This window comes from Sinocyclocheilus rhinocerous, unplaced genomic scaffold, assembly GCF_001515625.1.
Source record: "Sinocyclocheilus rhinocerous isolate Xijiao unplaced genomic scaffold, SAMN03320098_v1.1 scaffold61, whole genome shotgun sequence".
Taxonomy (NCBI): domain Eukaryota; kingdom Metazoa; phylum Chordata; class Actinopteri; order Cypriniformes; family Cyprinidae; genus Sinocyclocheilus; species Sinocyclocheilus rhinocerous.
In genome coordinates this window covers 9906-32299 of record NW_015640445.1, presented here as the reverse complement: position 1 = coordinate 32299, position 22394 = coordinate 9906, and the positions used below count along the sequence as shown (strand labels likewise).

General features: G+C 37.3%; 1 protein-coding gene and 1 pseudogene across 2 annotated transcripts in view; one reads left to right on the top strand and one right to left on the bottom strand.

Annotated features, from left to right (window-relative positions):
• LOC107752726 (mitochondrial 2-oxodicarboxylate carrier) overlaps positions 1-9538 on the top strand; it is a 106044-nt gene extending 96506 nt beyond the window's left edge. For both annotated transcript variants that reach the window (XM_016568753.1, XM_016568752.1), the window contains 5 exons: positions 1973-2080; positions 2203-2367; positions 5476-5657; positions 8303-8355; positions 8671-9538. In XM_016568753.1, coding sequence (XP_016424239.1) covers positions 1973-2080; positions 2203-2367; positions 5476-5657; positions 8303-8355; positions 8671-8732 — 570 coding nt within the window. In that variant the 3' untranslated portion in view covers positions 8733-9538. The remainder of the gene's footprint in view (positions 1-1972; positions 2081-2202; positions 2368-5475; positions 5658-8302; positions 8356-8670) is intronic.
• A 3608-nt stretch (positions 9539-13146) lies between these two features.
• On the bottom strand, positions 13147-20984 carry LOC107752814 (paired box protein Pax-9-like; annotated as a pseudogene).
• Between the last annotated feature and the right edge of the window lie 1410 nt (positions 20985-22394).

Below are 22394 nucleotides of genomic sequence, written 5' to 3'. Positions count from 1 at the left end.
AGCCCGGCGGCGGATCTCGCATCCATGGCTTCGTCGAGCAGCCAAGAAGAGGCAAAACATTCACCTGCCTTATCAATCACACCTGTCTCCGCCCACTCTAGCTAGAGATGTCAATCCACACAGAGCCCACGGGCGCTGGGAAGATTGATGTATGGAGTGTGTGAGTGAGATCGCCTGCAAGGCAGTAAGTGAATTCAACATAGCGATTGAGCTGTGGCTCCGCCCCTCAGCTGAAACCTCTCAGAATGATTGATGAAGACATGCAGTAATATGACAAATAAAAAATGAAAGAGCGGATGGCTGGCTCTGTAAACACGGTCAAGGAGATGTCCGGTTTTCAGACAGAAAATGAGTAATGAGGCTCTCACACTGTCTTGCAGTGTATGCACAAGCTTGTATACATGGCTACGCATACACACACACAAAAAGACAAAATGTGTGAGTGTAATCATCACACACACAATTTCGTATTAATCGAGGGTGTGGGTGTGGACTATCCCCAGCTCACCTTATGCAAACACGCTCAAAGATCTCCTTTGTCACTCTTCAAGTAGGCCTGAAACCTGCAGACATACGGGTCAAGTGCTTGAATGGAAAGCCACTAATCATAAGAATAAAACCCTACCACATATTTTATTAGTCTGTTTAGCGGGGTTAATCTTCCTCAAAATTACTGACGGAAATGTTTGTTGATTAATGCCTTTTTTTATTGTTGATAACGAGATAAAGATGCACTATGATGATCAAGTGATTGAACTAAACATTCTGAAATGTTGGACAAGAAAATTATAACAGTGAAATATATTACCAATTCACTGACAATGAGAAGAAAAAATAATTTAGTTGTATATATAAAATAATGTAAAATATATAATATTATAAATAAAAATAAAATGTGTGTGTGTGTGTGTGTGCGCGTATGTGTGTGTGTAAAATCAAAATCAGCAATAATAATTATTCAAGTATACTTTTTTAAATTTCAAACAAAAACTCTTCTTTTGAACTTTCTATTCATCAAAGAATCCTGAAAAACATTTATTAAAGTTTCCATAAAAATATTAAGCACTAAATGTTTTTATAATGATAAGGTATGATATTTATAATAAGATTATCATCACAGGAATAAATTACATTTTAAAATGTATTAAAATAAAAAAAAATCTGTTTAAAATTTTAATAATATTCACAATGTTACTGTTTTATTGGGGGGGGGCTTGTATTATTTTTTCAATAAAACAGCCTTGGTGAGCATAAGAGGCTTTACATAAAAAAAACAATGCTATATTCAACCTCTAAAACACTGGAAATGTTTGATACATATTTAAACGGAACATTTTACGTAATTTGTGCCTGATACAGTCGGACACTGCAGTCAGACATTGTAGTCAGTGTAAAATGCATAACAAATTAATATGGCATGGCAAAGCATTAACTAAACTGAAATTACATTTTTCATCAAAAGACAAAAACTAAAAAAAGCTATGCTAACATGAACACTACTGTTAATTTGCTGAACTATAGGGTCAATGCTTCTCTGTTCCGCTAGTATGAAAATATGAAAGCTTTTTCTCTGTCATACAGTTGAGTTGTTATTGCAACATATGAAGTAATTTATCTTTGTCCCAGTCATTTTGTCTGAGCCAGTTCATTTATCTTTGATTCCTGTCTGCGTTTCCTTTCTAACCCCTGAGAATGATTGACGGTGGCAGTTTCATTCATTCATTTGTGGGTTAAAGTCAAGCTCTGCGTCTGGACAAACACATTTCTAAAAGGCTAAGTGTCACAGTAGCATTGTTCCTTTGAGTTATGGGATTTGTGTGACATACCTTAAGTGTTGACTGGTCAACTAAAAAATACAGTCTGTTCTGAATTAAACACAAAGCGACTTTCTTTATAGTCCCTGTGTCTTTCTCGTTTGTCATGTGGCGTCATGTTCTCTTGTAATGTAATTCTGCCTGCTTCAATATGCTAGGCTCTCTCTGTGGCTGGCCTGGGGTCAGGGTTAACCGAGGCTCTGGTTGTAAATCCATTTGAAGTAGTGAAAGTGAGCCTACAGGCCAACAGGGATTCATTCAAAGTGGTAAGAGACTACAGCTGTTAATTGTCGTCTTGGTATTGTTTTTGCCTTTGTCTTGTCACAAATGTCTTAGTCATTCGTTTTGAGGGCCTTAATGTTATTGCTCTCTGTTTTTCTCCATGCAGCAACCGTCTACATTTGCACAGGCCAGAACGATTATAAACACAGACGGCTTCGGTCTCCGTGGGCTTAATAAGGGCCTGACCTCCACCCTAGGACGGCATGGCGTTTTCAACATGATCTACTTTGGTTTCTACTTCAACGTTAAAGATGCCATACCTGCCAGTCAGGTAAAAAAAGTGTCAGATTTTGGGATAGTTCACCCTAAAAATGATAGTTCATCCATTTACTCACCTTCATGTCATTCCAAACCTGTATGGCGTTCTTTGTTCAGTGCATCTCAAAAGATCTTTTGAAGAATATTTTGATTGTTTTTGTCCATACATTGAAAGTCAATGGGGTCAATAACTGCTGACGTTAACTGTCTGGACAAAAAACAATGAGATATATTTTTTTAAAGTACCTTCAAAGGAAAATGCCATCTGCAAACAAATGACACTATAGAGCTTTTCTCAAAAAACATTTTTGACTTTGATGCGATTGACATTTGCATACTTTGTTTCATACTATGAAAATAGCTTTTTACATGTAAAAGATAAATGCAGGTCTATAAATCATATCTTACTATTAGAAGAAATATGGATGGAAATAAGGGAAATTCCATAAATATTTACTGGAAACATGCTGTGAACACATTTATACAACATTCAAAAGTCCTGTTTGGATACAGGTTGCCCCGTACATATAAATACAACATATTAATGGATGGTCAAACTATACTTTTAATTCTGTTGACTTCCATTCATTCGCATATGAATGCTGATGTCTGACAACACAATCTTATCTGAAGACATTTTGAATTTCGCTGTATTCCAAAGTTCAAAAGACATGTGACCAATAGAAGATCAATACATCATGGCATGACGTCTTAGCTGAATTAATCCTCCTGTTGTATTCTTGAAAATTGGTTAAACTACTTATTTCTTCTTGAAATTTTGTGACGTTTTCTCATTTAGGGTCACCTCTTAATTTTAACATAGGGTGACATGATCTGAAAAGATGAGACCGTCTAAACAGAAATGTTTAATTTTTTTATGAATTGTATGTTTTCTTGTAAATGTATAAGAAAAACATTTTCCTTTATATTACATGCATGTTTCATATAGTTAGTTATGATACATAAAGGTCCAGATTTGTCTTTCACATGTATTTACATCACATGAATAAACCGAAAACGACAGTAATTGTACAATGTTGTTCATCTCAGAACGTTTTAATTTGAGATTCAAGTCTAAAAGTAATACGAAAGCCAGAGTTTTTTAATTACGTATTTACAGGCTGATGGCTGAACATGTCGCCTAGCAAATTAAAGGAGGGATCAGTCATGCACATCAGCAGAGAGCGAGAGAAGGAGAGGGAGGAGGAGAGGAGCTGCTAAGATAAACCTCACTAATACCTTCCCTGTTTGCTCTCCATCACATCCTCAAAGGTTCAGATTACACATCCGGCAGGGCTCAACTTCCAAACAAAAGTTAATTTTGTTTAATAAAAACGTTACCATACGCCTGCTCCACATGTATAAACTGGAGCATTAGATTTACTCAAATGAACTAATTGGAAGCAGGCTGAGGTATTTGTTGGGGGGGGGAGTTACAGTTGAAGTCCTACTGAAGATTAGTATACCCCCTTCATCTGGTGCTAAGATCGTCATTGCCTGAGAAGCCAGAAACCTCCAGCGCTCGATCATGCAAAAGGGCAGAGCTCACCATCCCTGATTTGACTCTCTATTGCAAAGAAAATCTCTCTGCTTTTTAGGTGGAGCATCTACTTCCTTCAGTGTTTTCAAAGAAACCAGTCATTCACTTGGAATTAGGATCCAAATCAGTGATCCTTCTCCAGGGATATCGAATCCTGCACAGACTTCGAGATTTAAGGAGCGTTCGCTATGAAACCAATTACTCTTTTCTGAGAACATCGGTAAAGTGTGCTGCAAATGTAATTGCGATGAAGGGAGTGTTTCGTGTGGAAACTATACATAAGGCGGAGCGCTGTTGTTACACATCGACGCTCCTCCCCTGCAATGCAATGTTCAGGTTTAGCTGTCGATGTTGCGTGTTGCTGCTGGGCTGCTGTCATTTGTAAAAAATATCCTGGCCAATTAGATGTCAGAGCTGCACTGGTTCAGGCTTCTTTTTGTACAGTAATACACCAGTGTCGAGTCGCAGCCCAATTACCCAAATTGTCCCCATATGCCTCCCAGTCTGCCTGCATGAACTCTGTTTATAAATCCTCTCCCAAAGTTTGCCCTTGGTCATGTGACCCACTTCAGCCAATAGTAAAGCCTCGCTCTTCTCATGAAACTCTAATCTGTGCCCCGCTACCATAAAATGATCTGAGGTTTTATTCCAGCTTTGCCATTACATCCTTGACTCCATGCCCCCTTTCTTTCACTTCTTTCTTTAGTCCTCCTTTGCTCGATCACTCGCTCACATTTTTTCCATCCGCATTTTTATATCACTCCTCCTTATTAGCTCCTTTATCTGCTTACATTGTCTTTTATGCACTAATTTGCATTTCCGTATCAACTAGAGTGTTATCTTAGAATTTTGAATAATATGACTCTGACTATAAAACTGTCATCAAACAGCTATTGTTTTATCATTAAAGGAATAGTTCAGTTAAGTGTAATCTACAGCACTTATTTCGGCAGTTTATTTAGATATGTCCCTCTTTTTTAATAAAAAAAGACAATTGAGGTACAGTGAGGCACTTACAATGAAAGTGAATGGGGCCAATTTGTGAAGCTAACTCATTGTTTCAATTATGTAGCGACAAGACAATTATTCTAACAAAATTATTTTAGTGTGAGTAAAATCACTTATTATCCTTTTCTGTGTAAAGTTATAACCAATTTTATTTCTACTTTTAAATGCTCGAAAAATTTATATATATATATATATATTTATTTATTTTTTATTTATTTTTTTTAATGAAGGACAGGTCAAAAAATGTTCATGTTTATCAACATCATCCCACAAATCCTGTCTTTAACTTGTAGAATATCCCTTTAACTTTACATTTAAAAGTTAACTTTTAGACTTGCAGACCACTTTATTTTACAAATTTTATTTCACAATTTTATTTTAACTTTACAGAATATTCCTTTAACATCTTCAGCAAACATTAAAGTAAAGCATTGTTTGTGCCCTTCAAATACAGGAAATGTGCGTTGATCATCATTAATCATCTTATAAGCAAGCTCCAAATAGTTCCCATGCTATAGCAAAGCTCTCGCTCTCTTTACCTTGAATTTATCTCTCTGTCCGTATGTATGCCAGGACCCTCGACTGGAATTCATGAGGAAGTTTGCTATCGGTTTGGTGTCAGGAACGGTCTCATCCTGCGTGAACATTCCTTTCGATGTCGCTAAAAGCCGTATCCAGGGTCCTCAGCCTGTTCCAGGGGAGATCAAGTATCGCAGCTGTTTTCAGACCATGGCTCTTGTGTACCGTGAGGAGGGGTAAGGCCATCACCCAACAACTAAAGGTGTCAAAATTACACCCGACAAGAGGCATTAAACCAACCAGAACTGCCATGAGGTTCACCTACAAGAAAAATGATACAACATTTTATGTTTATCCTCTGCCCACAGGGGACAAGAGGGCAAGTTTTGACAACCAGCAAATTTAAGCACCCTCTAAATCTCAGTGTAATTATGTTTTCCTTTTGTTCTGAGCTATATGCTGGAATTATAAAAATTAGCACTTTGTGTCACTTCTTTTGTCTAGATCTATTTGAATTACATAAACTTTACCTAACATTTTTAGTGGATAATATACTGGATGGTTATGTTTTACCATGTGCATATCGCATCCTAAAACTTAGGACACTAATAATGGGTGAATGATATAAGGCTGAATTTTTTTTTCTATTAATAAAGTATACAAAAATGAATTCATACACAATGACTTAAATACACATCTTCTGTGATGAGCATATTTTTAATTTTTTATATAAAATGTATTTATTTATTTAATGAATTACTTAAATATTTACTTTTTATTTTTTTTATTTTATTTTTTTACCATAAAGTAAAAATATGAGGGGATAAAGTCTATTAATAAAGTATACAAAAATGAATTAAATGCAATTCATACACAATGACTTAAATATACATCTTTTGTGATGAGCATGTTTTTAATCTAATTTAAAACTAATTTTTATATATTATTATTATATATTTTATTTATTTATTTATATTTTTGCCATAAAGCAAACGGTATAAGTGGGCTATATTATGTCAAATTTTTTGGCATGATCTTTTGTTATTTCTTAAAAAAATAAAATAAAAAATCTGCTTCACTGCTTATAAATATGTGAAAAGTACTGACATTGTTTTATAATAGATAAATATGTTAGCATATTATGACAAATAAGAATAAGACCTAATGCTCAAAAATTGCATTTAAAGGAAGATCTTCTTCAACAAGCGTGAGATCAGCTGGCATGTTAATATAACTTGTGTTCATTCATTGTGTAAACACTATGTCGATTCTGACGTGGGCTGTTGTTTTTTAGTGGAGACTCTAATAGTGCTCATAGCGTCTTTCTATCTCTCTCTTTCTCCATCTGAATTGACAGCCCTCATGGGAAGCTGTGAGAGAGAATCAGTAGTTTTATGGCCCTTCAGGGCCTTGATTGGCCCCGTTCACTCTGTACAAAGGGAACGGCAACTCGTTTGTTATTAGAGGCAAAGAATTGAGGCCTGATCTTGGGCAAGGCTGTGTGTGTGTGTGTGTGTGTGTGTGAGTTAAAGAGAGAGACACTGAAGCTGTTTTAGTTTTAGGGGTGCTGAGAGGGTACCCCATCCTGTCCAGCCCTCTAACACGACACAGTCCTGGCTAATTAGTGGTCCCTATGGGAGACGTCGTTAAGCAGGTCCTAACGAGGCGCGCGGCGCTCAGCGGGTCAGTCTAATCAGACAGCAGGGCAGAGAGGAAGTGGCTCAAGCCTTATTAACACCAGCACAAGCAGAGGACAGAGGCTGGGACAGGGAGACCGCCAGGCCCACTGCCAGAAATCAGCTTGAACACATTAGGGCAGGTACGCAACTAGACCAGTTATTAGTGCCCTATACCTTTTCACAGACAGATCGAGCCACAGAGAGAGAGATGAATTACCTTAAAGGGATAGATCAGTCAAAAAAAAAAAAGAACAAGAAAAAGACAATTCTGTCATTTACTCACCCTTGTTTTGTTCAGAACCTGTATGAATTTCTTCAGTGAAACACAAAAGAAGTTTAAAACATGTTAGTGCTGCTCTTTTCCATAAACGTGAACTTTCAAGCTCCAAAAAGGACATAAATGCATCAAAAAGGTATCAATAAGTCATCCATATGACTACTCTACATTCCAAATCTTCTGAAGCCACATGATAGATTTGTGTGAGAAAGCAATCAAATTTTAAAGGGATGTCATTTATTCACCCTCATATCGTTCTAAACAAAAAAACCCACCCTTATATTGTTCTGAACCCATCATCATCAAAGCAGAAATTTAGATATTATTAATGAAACCTGAGATTTCTGTCCTTCTATTGTAGTCCATTTCTCTAAAACTTTGAAACTTCAAAACGTTTATAAAAAACTAATCCATAAGCACATCAAATATGGTAAACAGAAGCTCAAATGAGCTTACTTGAGGCATGAGAACACAAGTTCCACAACAGTTGAGCTTCCACAACTAGACCAGTGAAGTTTGTTCTCATGCCTCAAGCAAGTACGGTTGACCTTCTTTTTTGCCATATTTGATGAGATTTATGTATGTGTGTTGGTCGGTGTGAATAAAAGCCCAAATTTAAGTGTATTCAAACATGCCTTGAGAAAACCAATTGCATTTGGTGTTGTTGACATTTGAATAGCAATTTACATGTTAGTCCATTACTCATACAAATCAAATGGCTTCAGAAGAACTTGAATATAGTGCACAAGTAGAATAGACTACTTTTATGATACTCTAATGTGCGTTCTTTATGGAACAGAGGAGCATTACATTTTTTTTGAATTCCTCTTTTTGTATTCCACAGAAGAAAGAAATTCAAATCATTAAATTATAATAAATGTAACTGTGTGTGCGTGTGTGCGTGTGTGTGTGTGTGTTTCTGCAGATATCTTGCCTTATACAAAGGACTGATTCCCAAGATAATGAGACTTGGACCAGGTAACATAAATAAAGTACACCTAAAAATGAAAGCTCTGTCATCATTTACTCACATTCTTTTCTTCTGTGGAACAAAAAAGAAGATATTTTGAGAAATGACTCAGTGTCTTTTGTCCGTACACTAAAAGACAATAGTAACTGTTTTGGTTCTTCCTCAAAATATCTTCTTTTGTGTTCTGCAGAATAAAGAAAGTCATACAGGTTTGGAACGAGGATGAATAAATGATGACAGAATTAAATTTGTTAGGTGCACTATCCCTTTAACATTTAATAATTATCCATGGCCTTTAACTTTCTTTTACTTTCTGAATATAGGAGGCGCAGTCATGCTGTTAGTTTATGAATACGTATCTGACTGGCTGCAGAAGAACTGGTGATCATCTGCACATCACCATCAGTCTGTACTCCATCCCTTCCAGGTCGATCAAACACAATGCCATGATTGTTCCTGAACAATCAACACTACCAACCACATTCAAAATCACAGCTCCTCAGACATGTGACATGTAGACTCTCCACCACAGATGCTTTGCAACAGCACAGTCACTCCCTGGATCTTGACATTCCAAGTCTCGTTTATATATAACAGAACACAACTACTGAGACATCTGAGAGTTACCTGTCCGCATGCCTGCATATGTAATAGTAACCACAACAGCTCTACACACCCTAACTGAAAATACCAAACAGAAACAGCACCTAATTTTTAACCTAAATTCAGAATTTTTGACTGAGCAAGACTGAATTACAGTAAGCCTAAGGGATGTGTCTGCTGTCTTCTGGATGGCTTCCTTAGGACTTTGACTTTATTAGATTTGGTTGTAAATCCATCATACTGTATTTCATTTTCCATGTTGAAGCTATTCAAAGCTCTCAAGGTCCCACTTCTCAATAGCCGTATCAACAGTGTTTCAAATTCAAAGCACCCTTGATATGCTTAACGCTTGAAAATGTGTGAAGCAAAATCATATTGGTAAATTTAGACATTAGACATTCACAAATTGAATTATAGGCATTCAAATGGATTTCAAAATCATTTTTGATATACAATAATTGTAAAACTGTAATTATAACAACTTGTAGCCCAAAGTGGTTACAAGTATTCAAGTAATAGCTGTATTTTGCTAATAAATGCTCCTGAACTACAATAAATCTGTGAAATTGGTTGTTGGTGCCTTGAAATAAAACTCTTCAAAATTACACATTTTGACCAGTGAATTTTCATGACATTTCCAGTTGATTTCTAGATGAAAATAAATATTTTATAAAACATTTTATTTAGTTTTCGAGCTGATTACGTTTTTTTTTTCTTTAAACATTTTTATTTACTTATAGAAATTTCCATAGCAATTTAAAAATTTGCTGATATTTAAAAGTTTTCCATAACTGTTGGCCTGCGTCTTTTGAAACATTGCTGTTGTTTAACATTTAAATCATTAGAATTTTTAGGCTTAAAGGGTTAGTTCACCCAAAAATGAAAATTCTGTCATTAATTACTCACCCTCATGTCGTTTTAAACCCGTAAGACCTTCGTTCATCTTCGGAACACAAATTAAGATATTTTTGATGGAATCTGAGAGCTGTCTGACCCTGCATAGACAGCAACACAACTGAAATGTTCCCAAGTCCAGAAACGTAGCAAGGAGATCGGTAAAATAATCCATGTGACATCAGTGGTTCATCCGCAATTATACGAAGCTACGAGAATACTTTTTGTGCGCAAAAGAAAAAAAAAAAACACGTTTATTCAACAATTCGTCTCCGCAGCATCACCCTGGTGCCATTTTGTTTACAGATCTCCTTGCTACGTTTCTGGATGCAGGGTCAGACAGCTCTCAAATTCCATCAAAAATATCTTAATTTGTGTTCCGAAGATGAATAAAGGTCTTACGGGTTTGAAACGACTGAGGGTGAGTAATTAATGACAGAATTTTCATTTTTGGGTGAACTAACCCTTTAAGTTAATTTACTGTAATTTACTGGTTTGTTACTTATAATTCCTTGTTAGTAGTGATAACAGATTACTGTGGGAAAGGAATCTCTGTGGTGACAATCACTTATGATGATGTATCACCTGATTTTTTTTTTTCTACCTTCATACTGCACTCCAGTATGTCATCATAGCGTCATGAGCCAAGACGCTCGCTCTCACTCATCTCTCCTGGCCTGCAGGCTGATTCATCATAGCTCAGCACAACTTGAAATAACAAAACTGAATGCAACTAAAATCTAAACAATCAGGACGGCCTCTCAATGCTGTCATAATAAAAGTATGAAGCGCTGCGGCCTACAGTAGATGGGGAACAGTTTCATATTATTCACATAGTCTACCTCTGTGTTGCTTAAAGATAACTAGTTGGATGAGTTAAAACAATACGTCATCCTTTGAATTCCACCCTGACTACATTTCCCTCCTTCGCTTTAAAGGTCATGTTTTATGTCACTTCGTTGACTTGAAGACAGTGAAGGCAATTGTTATTCTCATCTTATGTATAGAAGTCAGTCTGAGTTGCACCTCAGGCTCTCATCCTCCGCTTCAACTCTTGATTGGTTGTACGCTGTCAGTCCTTTCAACGGCCTTTTAAAGCTTCTCTGAGTTACAACACCGAAGGCTAACGACACCAGACACATTTTCAGACTGTGCTCATAGTTTTCCGCTAAATGCTTAAAAGACCTTCTTCCAAGTCATTTGAAGCATTATTTCAGATAATTTAGTTTTGTTATATCATTCCTTAACCTTTCTCTCCCTTTCACTCTTTCGTTTGAAGTTTTTCCCCGCCGTTTCTTCAGATTGTGAGGTTTCGCTGTGGCCGCCAGATATACACACCGTACCAGAAGAACGAGCAAAAACTGACACTTACCTTTGAGCGTTTAAGACATACTGTTCTAGCACACGAGGGGAAACAGTCTGCTTATGGTCAGCCGGCCTTTAAAATCAAGCTAGCACCTCGGCCCGGTCCACCCACAGCCCCCTGTACAGTGTTACGGTGCTCCGTGCTCCTGTCTTCAGCCTGATTGCACACAGTCAGCTAAAGATAACCATGTGACATTTGACTTGATTTTCCATAGGAATTAATTCTAAACAGATGTGGGCGCGTGAGCAAATGTGTTTTCACTTTCCTCCGTTTCAATGGTGGCTTTAAGATTAAGGTGTTTGTCACATTTCCTCCTGTCATGACTGTACGTGTGCTGCGCCGCCTTGAAAAAATACACTTTTTCTGTGTTATTTCAAAAACTTCCCAGTGATTTTTAAATTAGATTAATCGCCACGTTTTACGACTTTTTTTGACTGTACGTTATTATGTGTGGCAAACTCCCAGTTGTAATGAACCCAAGTGTCATGGTTTTTCTCAAAAAGGCCGGTCTTGCTGTGTTCTCTGTACGTTCGCCTTTGTTTTGAGAGTTTTTTTTTAACGTCTGTTGACCCTGTATTAAATGAACGACTGTGATGTGTGCCTCCAGTCGATTCATTTGTATTGTCAGCAAAGCCAACGTCCGTATCAATGCTGTCAGAGTAGGAAAATGGCATTCAAAGCTGTTCATTTGAATAGAATAGGGTCTGGGGCGTTTGTCTGGTGCATTGTGACATGTGATGCCCTCTATGTGTGGTGGCTTCGTGTCTGCCTTTTTGGTGGTGTATATGTGTTCAAAACAGCACCTCGATCCCGAAGCAACGGTCCGTGACCACGGGGTTGGGGTGAAAGTGTTTTCCAAGTCAAATCAGCAGCAGTGCCTGCCAGAAGGACTGTTTGCGCTGCAACATGTGGGGATCTGCGTATATCGTAACGTTAGGGACAGAGAGCGTGTGTTTGTGAATTTTTGGCATGGAGGTGGTGTGTTTGTGGAGGTTGGGATTTCTGAATATAAATGTATTTTGTTGTGTTTGTCATGTTTTAAACATTACATGGAGCTCAATGCTATGTCTTTCATTTTTATGCTGTTTTGGACCACCAAAAAAGGAGGCAGTGGGTGTTTAAACAGTGGGGAAGCTTTACCCCATTATGACATGCAGCCCATAAGCTTTTCCTTTCTCTCATAACTTTATTGTTTCACATCAGCTCTGACTTTAGATAAAGCTCAGAGGCAGGAGCGCTCAGGAATGTGTGGCCATTCATGTAACACCTGAGATGCAAGGCCTTGCAATGGTGTTTGTGCATTCATGTTGCTGCATGTGTGTGTATACGTGTGTTTTTTCTCTTGCTGGGTATATGAATTCTATGTGAATTGCATAAATTCTAAGTTAATTAAAAAAACAAATAACAAATAAATTAAGGCATTTGTGTCTACCATTCATCATGCATGGTATTATTAAATTGATCACATTAGACACTACTTTTTGTAAAACCAGAGACTTTTTATCTGTGTGCTCTCCATCACCATTCAAGTGTTAGAAAAACTAATACTGCTAAAATTTTGTCTTTGTATAAATGACATTCATCTACTAAATTAATAGCAATTGTTTAACGCATTGTTTTTTAATGGGATGAAACTGTAATCTTTGATTTCATTATTTCATAGCAGAGATTATTTTAAGGATATATAAATAAACTAATAATAAATAAAAATAAACCATTATTATTTACAGCTGTTATAATTAATACACTTAATTTTTTTGCACTTACACTAAATGTAATACACAATTTTTTAAGTAGTAGTAATAATAGAAATCATTAGTATTTATAGTATCAGTATTATTATTAGTAGTATATAGTGGGAATGTCATTAATAAATTTTCTTCAGAATGAACGTAGGCGACAAAATAAATAATGAAATAAAATTATATTAAACTGGTTTTTACACATGTCTCTTTTAATAAGATACATTCAATTTCATTGTGCAATGCCTGGAGGTGTGCAGCTTCACTGATCATTAATGTTGCATGAATGAATGCTCCTGTTGTCAGAATGTGCGTCAATGTCCCACATAATGCCTCTTCTCCCCGGTGCCGTGTCAGTTGCACTTCATTCAACGTACCTTACAATCTAATAAATAAATGTAATAACTTTTCCCAAGAGCTCTGGCATACAGTATTAGTGAAGTGAAACTTGTATCCAAAAAGACAAAAATTTGATTTTTATCAAAAACATTTAAAAAAAGAAACAAAGCAGAACATCTAAACATTAGAGATTTTTAACACCCTGAAAAAAACATTTACATGCAAACTGGTCAGTTGTTTTACATGAGATTTGCTTATTCAATCATTTTCTCGGAAACATACAAGAACAACATATTCACAGAGAAGCACCAAAATTTAACTCGGGCTAGTGATGACGCAGTTTCATGAGGAATGCCCAACACTATCAGACCAAGTGCACTGCACACCATTGCTGATGTTCTTTACTGATAAATCCTCTGCTCAGATCAGATCGGACTGAACGGCCTTTGCATATCCTCACTCTTGCTCTTTTGTCTTGTGCAAGTGAGAGATGCTGATATGGAGCAAGGGAATGTGGGCATACAGAACGGTAGATGGCTCATCTGACAAGTCTTTTATAAATATTGTAAAGCGATAAAGTTCGGTCCATCTAGAGAGAGCACAGGATGAAAATGTCCGAGGTGTTGTGTTTTACCCCATCTCTCTCGTTCTCTGTTGTTGCCTTTCCGTTCTGTTCTCCGAACCCCCCCGTGCTCCTAGTACAGTCACAGGGCCGAGGCGGCGACCGAATGGACGGAGTCTCGCGTGGCAGCCGAGCTCTTGAAGGCCAGCGGGGTGGTGATGTCACAGCTGTGGGGAGAGAGAGCACTGCCACTGGGCGGCTGCCATGTGGGGCCGGTCACATAGGCCGACGTGGTGCCGCTGTACCCCATGTAGGGTGACACTTGGGTGGGAGGGTGGTAAGGATGGATGCTGGGAGCTGTGACAGAACTGTTCACTGTGGGCAATCCATTCGGCGTCTGAAAACAGAGAACAGTGAGCGTAAGACTTTAGAGATGAGCCATTGAGATGAGCACTAAGATATCACGACAGCGAGGATAAGATAGTGACGGGTGAATGTTAAAAACAGAAAGGGAGATTTTCTTGCAGAGTCTGTGAATGGAGATAAAGGAGAAGATATTAAAAGATTTGACGGAAATGGAAAAGCTATATGGAGGGAGATGCAAGAGCAGGAATGTCTGTAACCCTTTGGCAGAATGTCAATATCAGTTCAGGATGAGAGGAATTCACCAAGGCTTTTCTACATAAAGGAAGAAATTCTGAGGCAGGGTGGTCTCTGACTACTGGAAATGTTTTCCGCAGATGAAATCCCCTTTGTTGCGGAGTTAGGATTTGCCTATGATTTACTCATTATGACACTCTTGACCCCTAGCACTAGCACATCCGTGTACATACATGCATGTATATGGTATTCATTCAATTTTTAATTCATTACTTAAACAGCATAGAAAATAACCAATTTGCATTCTGCCACAATTTATCTTGAATGATTCAAATCATGCACGAACTAATAATTAAGGCGATAGCAGATATTACGGTCAAGCTTGACATAAAAAAGAAAAACTTTGAAAATGTTACACTTCTTATTAAGAATTCACGTATCAATTCTCACGTAACGGTGTATGTGTATATAGCCTAACAGCGTAAAATATCTGACATACAGGCCTATATGAACATTTGCAGGCGGCTGAAATGATTAGCTTGTTTCAGTATGATTTTTACGCAAATGATCTGATGTAGCCTACTTTTTACACATTGTTAACAAAGTGTTATGATTTACCAAGCTCAAAATCCAATCGTCGGAATTCATCAGCCCTAAACCACTGCGCGAACAGAAAAAAAAAGGTATTGATTCCAAAATGTTAGATAATTACGTATTTGTGCTAAGGCTATATTTTGCACAAGCATTTGTGAGTTGTTGTGTATAGCCTATGCGTGGTAATATATTTCCAAACAAATATTTGTGCCTAAACAAAATATCGTGACTAACATAAGAAGTGACAACTTATTTTAAAATCATTTATTTCAATCGTTAGCTGTATTTTAGGTATGTTGCTATACTGAACAGATCATCAGTTTCTCAATGATCGTTTTTTTTCCAACATCTAGATAGACAATATTATAACATTAAATAAATTAAGCTTAATGTAAGTCATCTTTTATCCTCTAAATTATGTTTCTATCTATTGCGTTTGTTAATTAATCATGTCGTCACGCTGTGTCTGGAGGATTCAAATAATAGACATATACTCATATCGCGTTATGCTTTAAGGTTTAGATAGTTAAATATAGTATTTGATATTTGAATAACAGTTTTCGAAGTAAGGCTAATAATGCTCAGTAAATTGAATATTTATTATCAGCCTACACCTTAATTCACTGCACAGTAAATGTAAATGAAATGTATCGGTTCATTTCGGTTATGAGAAACGCATAACATAGCCTAAATTAAAATCGTGTGAATGACGATTCATTTTCAAAGACCCTTCTTGATTTTTACTCATATTTTTTGTTGTTGTTTCAAGCTATCGGGCTTTCTGACAGATACAAATAACTTTTTAAGCCACAGTGATTTATCTATTTACTGCCTTCATTTATTGCGTAATCCAGCCTGACTCGTGATATCTGATCATTTATCCAAGATGACAGACTCAAACATTCGGTAGTCAGTGCTATTCATCATCTATCCGAAGGTTACAATCTTCATAAGCAAGCTACACTCTTAATTTTTAGGTTTCAATCAGTACACGCATAATTTACGCCAAAACAATGTTTCAGCATCAGTAACAAAGATTTATTCCATCGTATTCCACGACGCATAAATCTCTAAGACCCACAACAAAAGATTAGTCAATCTGTTTGTTGCTGCCTAGCAGTGCGCGAATAAATAATTCGAGCGTCTGTACCGGATGGCACGCACTTTATCCGCGCGCACTCTCCCCTCTCATCCAAGCGCATGAGCAGCTAGACACTGGTGCAGGAGTTTCTTGACAAATATAAAAACATTTGTCTTTTACTGTCGCTACGGCGCAAGTGTGCAACACCAGTGTGCAGAACAACCAGCCACGAGCCAAAGGAGTTTCCATAATAGCATATTAATAATAACAATCGTGATAATGATGGCAATATCTATCCGAGTATTGCTCTAATGTAAAACAGGTAAGGGGTTTAGCAATCCAAAGGTTTCTGGTGAATATAACAATGTGCGAATAGAAAATAAAAAAATATAATAATGTATAAGTACACGTGTTTATTAAAGAATAATAGAATGCATATTTATTGAGTAAGAAGCGTTGGCTTCAAGTGTAAATGTGCATTAAAAACAAAGATAGACACTTTTAATATTTATTTATTGTTTATTATATTTTACATTAATGTAGGCTATGTAAAGCAAATGTTTAAGGCTTTAATGAAAGATAATAAGTAATTGATAAGACTTCGATAAGCCGTACACAAAATATTTACAATTTTAAAACTGAACTATATAATAATTAATCATAAACTGATTGATAAAAATATAAATCTAATAATATTTAACCTTACTGTTGTTCTGTTTTTCTTCGGCTGATGTTGGGTAAACACTGGTTACATAGAAATCGTAAATCATTTATCTCGACAAAATAATTTTCTTGAGGGGAAAAAAATAAAAATTCGTTAAATCAGAAAAAAACATATTTTGACTATGTTGTAAAATAAACGTTTATGACAAGTAAACGCATAATTCAAGTAATTCAAGTCTCTTAATCAGAAAAGAACAGGATAAAAAATATTGGTTAAATGTTTAAAAACTATGCAAAATATTGGATCAAAACGTTTATTACAAATTTATTTGTCACACACTCAGTATTACGCTCTCAAAAAAAACAAAAAAACATTGAGGAATATGAATACATTTTGATTCGGAGGTATTGTAGCCTACGCATAAACCTTGCACCGTACAAAAGCTTCGTGCCCACAACAACTGTGCGAAAACAGACACAAGTAGGCTAAATAGTGTCGTTCATTTTATTAAAATTAAAATGTGAGATACTACATTTAATTTGTAAATACTTCTAAGAAAATGAAACCCAGTGACACTCTGCACAAGGCCTCATATGCCCGCCCGCGCCAACGAACACTCGCATATTCTGTTACACACACACATACATACATACACACACGGAATTGAGAGAGAACAAAAAAAGTTATGGAATTTTGACTATTAATTTGCTGAATCATGTTTTCTTTTTTCCCCCTGCTCCTTCCAGGTTTGATTTGATTGGTTTTACTGTTAGCATAAGAGGCTTCTTTACCTGTGTGTATTTTGCTTCAGGTTCTAAGTGAGGCTTATCCACACCACTGACTGACTAGTGGAGAATTCGCTGGTGAAAATTTACTCATTTTAATAGCTCTCCATTCTGCTAGTTTGGCGCTGGGAAAGGACGGACTGTCACTAACTGGGGGCAAAACAGAGACATTGAAGACTAGAGTCAGACAGGACAAGCGTGGGGAGTAGAACTGCTACAAGAAGAACTTATTCAGTATAGTCTGCTGCACTGCCAACCATCTCAAACTCACCATACTCACTAAACACACACAAAAAAGTGCGTCACGTGTATGCATACATATTAACAGCGTGTGCACTCTATTCCGTAAAAAAAGCTCAAACACGTTTTTCATGAGCAATTTATGATCATAATGACGTAATGTTAGCATGTTTTAAATCAAATAAAGAAAATATATGATGTCCTTATACCGTAGCACATATAATATCTTCCTTTCTGCATCGAAGATGCGGAAAAGATATCAAAATTTAGATTTATGTAGTTAATTCATCAGATGAAGCTTACAGTGTAATGGAGTCCTTCGGAGCATTTACCCAGAGTCTTCCTGGGAGGACAAATTAGATTTACTTTAACCGTTTCCCCTTTTTGCCTGATGGATATTATATTATACACGGTTCCTAAAGTTTGAAATTGGAAAAGCAAGCCCACCAGTGTTGTAACCTGAGAGGGCCACAAAGTAGATTTTCCCCCCTGCCTTCACGGAATCTGTGTGTCTTTGTATTGTTTCACAACGTATAAACAGGAATAGGCTACACAATAACGATGCCATACTTTGATGGAGTTTAGTGCAAATCGATTGTACCAGATCAATTTAGTTTTAAAAAGGTCGATTAGGAAAAACACATCTACAGTTACATAGACCAAATGTAATTAAAATGCATACTTGGCATGAAGACTAGATGATGAGCATGACCAACCATTACTCAGTGTCTGTGTGTATGAGAGAGAGAGAGAGTGAGAGAGAGAGTGAGAGTGAGTGAGTGTGTGTGTACCTAGCTGGTTGTAACCGAACTCTAAATGATGACAAACTGTCCAAAAGTTCGCGGTACGCATTCTTCCTGTCAACCCGTCCTTGAAAGTATGTGTTTGTGGATGTTTTTCGGTGTTTGCTTCGCTAATGTTGTGGTGAAACGGTTGCTTACACCTTATTGAGTGTAACCAACATCATACTTTATTTAGGTTTTCGAAAGCTTCCCTAAACATCTGCTAATAATTTGGAAATGCATTAATGGTTTATAAAGGTCGCCTATACGCAAAATCCTCCTCTGCGTTTGAAACATTATTGTCAACTATTGAAAATAGGCAAAGAACTACAGTTAAACAGGACAGGCTGCGGCCTTCACACTTTTTTTTTTTTGTACAAACACACCACATAGAACAGACAACCCGATTTTAAAGACTGATTCAATTTCTATGAAATGGAACTATTGCTTAAAAGAAATCGTGACATTAATTGTAAAATGCTTTCGGCGTGAATTCAAGTAGGCTAATGCGTTGCTTAAGATGGTTACTGAAAAAGTAAAACATTGCTGTGTAAACATTTGCAAGTAAACCTAAATTGTTTCGTGAGGAGTTGAGACGTAAATGTTGGCCTAGTCTTGTAAAACATTGCGAACTATGAACACCTAATTTTTTATTTTTTTTGTTCTGCTGCGCCGAGTTGTCCAAAATATTCCACATCCGCTGCCTAATTATTACAAAAAAAAACTTAAACCATCTGTTTCAATGCAACCGTGGGGCTTCTGCACAAATCCCAGCACGCTGTTTGTATCATCACACGTTTGTATCATCAAACGTTTGCTTTTTTACATTTTCTTGAGGACCCTCCGATACATGATAAATAAAATAATTCAGTAAATAAAAATGATTTTGGATATCTTAATAATCTTATGTTTTGGCCTTCCATCACAACCAAAACGTCTCTCTTAATTTTTTCTCTGTTGCGCACAAACGCACAGTCACACACACTTTTGACAGGCCTGAGAACATTGACTTTTCGCATGCCCCCACACGCACTCACATGGACAAGGACTTTCTTTTACCAAAAACTAAGAGGATGCTTACTTTGCTGCTCCGTTATTGATCGAATGCCCAGAATATCTGTAACAGAATGAGAGGAAGGCCATATCCTATGCATTGCCATGTGTCCAGGAAGAGTGGGCATGCCAGGCGGAGTTGGTACTTTAGTCCCAGTGGCTGCGATCGGAGTTGGATAGGAGTACAGGTGATTGTAAGGAAGGGTGGGTTGATGCTGGTGATGAGGGGCCTGTTTGCTCGACTCGTACTGGTTCTGTTGGGACAGATTTCCAATCTTGTTGCGGAGAATCCTACTAATCGAGCTGACAGAGGGCAGATTGAATTTATCACACACACCGTCCGCAAGCAGTCTGTCTCGAATCTCCCAAGCGAAAATGCCGGGGTCCCGTTGCTTGTAAGTCCTAATGTGCTTGACTACGGTTGGGGTCGTGACCCTGGGTTTACTGCCGCCAATTGCGCCGGGAAGTATTGAGCCGGTTTCGTTGTACCGAGCCAGAATCTTGCTCACACAGCCGTGAGAGACGCGGAGCTGCCTGCTGATGTCGCAAGGCCTGATGCCCAGCTGTGCCAGCTCTACTATCCTGAGCCGGATGGCATTGGGTAGGGGTCTTCCGTTCACAAAAACACCGCCTAGCTGGTTCACCTCCCCAAAGGCTGGCTCTAGTGATGCAGATATGTGAAGAAAAAAGGATTGCATAAAACATCAGATTTTTACCAGGCCCTGAACCGCGTCTGAAATAAAAAACTTTTGGATAAATGTTTCGGTAAGATTAGCCTACTCTTTATCGGCTGTTTATATTTGCATTGAATCAAAGATTGCAATTTGTGTTCAGTTTTATGTTTCAGTTTATTGCACTGAGTGGAACAAACTCACAAGTCACTCTGCAAATTCTTTAAACAGAAAAAAAAACACCAAGTTACTACATTCTTTAACACGTAGGTCATAATAAACGAAATGGCACATTCAGTAGTTTTGGTTTTGGTCGATTAAGCTCATTCGCGGCAAAGTGCCATTCTGTTTCCCGAAATGACCGTCAAAGCATCCGTCGATTTAAAAGTCTGAGTCGAGACCTGGATCATACGTTACTTAATTGTCAAACCCATTTTTCCCCAAAAGTGTTTATGCATGCCGTTCCCATGTGGGAAAACATGAAATATGGATCTTACCCATTGCGTTTAGCCTGCCGATGAAAAAAGAAACTTCACTGTGCTGTCCTTTTCTGACCTGTTCCGAGTCCAGTTTAGCTGGTTTTTATTGCACCGAAGCCGATGTGGATGGAAATTAAGCGTCCGAGACGGATGCGATACCGATTAGTTGCAAGAGAGGAAAATTCGCCTTCTGTTTCCTGATGGCAGGGAGCACAGGCTTACATTTCAATCCCAGAAAATGATGGGCTGGCCCTTTACACATGTCTCCAAAGCGAGGTGCTGCCAGCCAATCAAACCGCGCGTTTCTTTCTTGTTCTTTTTCTATTGGCTGACAAGTTTGACATGACAGGCGCTTGCACTGGCGTAAGATTCCCCTCTCGCTTTTGAGCTAGTGGACAGGGTTACCCGAGTGTTGGTTTTCCTTTTAGACAGATCTAAGGATGGTAAGTGTTTGAAACATTGCACTGTAATTTTGTTTCATAAGCATAAATTCTAATTATTTCGTCGACTAAAACAAGGGAGAAATTTGCAGGGCAGTATTTTTTAAACAGGGGCCCTGTGATTTATCCTGATGTCATTTAAATTGCTCTTAATACGCGTCCGATTTATTAAGTGGTTTGAGTAATAATGAGTACAAGCGACATCTTTATAAATGCATTTTCATTTTGTCATATAGCCTAGTTCCAGAACCAACATTTAGACGTGCTGTTTTCGATCTGAAGAAGAAAAAAGAAGGGCTAAACAAGTGACCATGGAACAGTCCCAAAAGTCGTTCTACGTTAATGGCTTTTTTCTTTCTTTTAGCTTTGTTTAACATTTACCTGTAAAGTGCTGATTCTTTACATAAAAAATGATATTTTGTATAAACTCTTCATAACACATTGCCTTTTCTGCCACAATGTAGTCACTCTGCGAAAATATGAAGATTTGAAAAATATGAAGGCCATAAACGAGATTATTTTATGCTTTTATTTTCATTGGATTATGTTTCCATGGCAAAGCAATCACGGACCAATGAAGTCTTGTAAAGGAGACAACGACTTATGTGTTAAAAAGGATCAATATAGTCCGGTGTATGTTTGATGCTGAGGATACCAATAGGCTAAATGTGAGCTATCATTAATAACATTAATATATATATATATATATATATATATTACAGTTTTAATAATCATGTGTTTTCGGTAATTGGTTGGTACACATAGGCTATATGAAACATGAAAAAAAACGTGTAGTCTATTATTTTTATGTTAATAGGTGTGGGCATATATGTTATTACATATATATGTTAGTATATAATACGTTTTATGTTGAGGCCTACAGGATTTGAAAGCCCTTTTAAAGTTGTCAGGTGTAGAAAGGTAATGTATTGTTTAGCTGCGTTCGGGCCTGTTTGAACACAATGACAGCCACGGCAAAGATAGTGGGATGTTATTTGTATTATTGTTGCTTCCTGTTTACTCAAAAGACTTGAGCCCTTTCATGGTTTCAGCGTTTGGTTTTCTCTTACTGTTTAGAGTATTTCTATCTCAAATCTCACCGAGGGCTTTATACTCTTAGTTCGAATCTCGAAGCTAACTAATTTTTTTTTT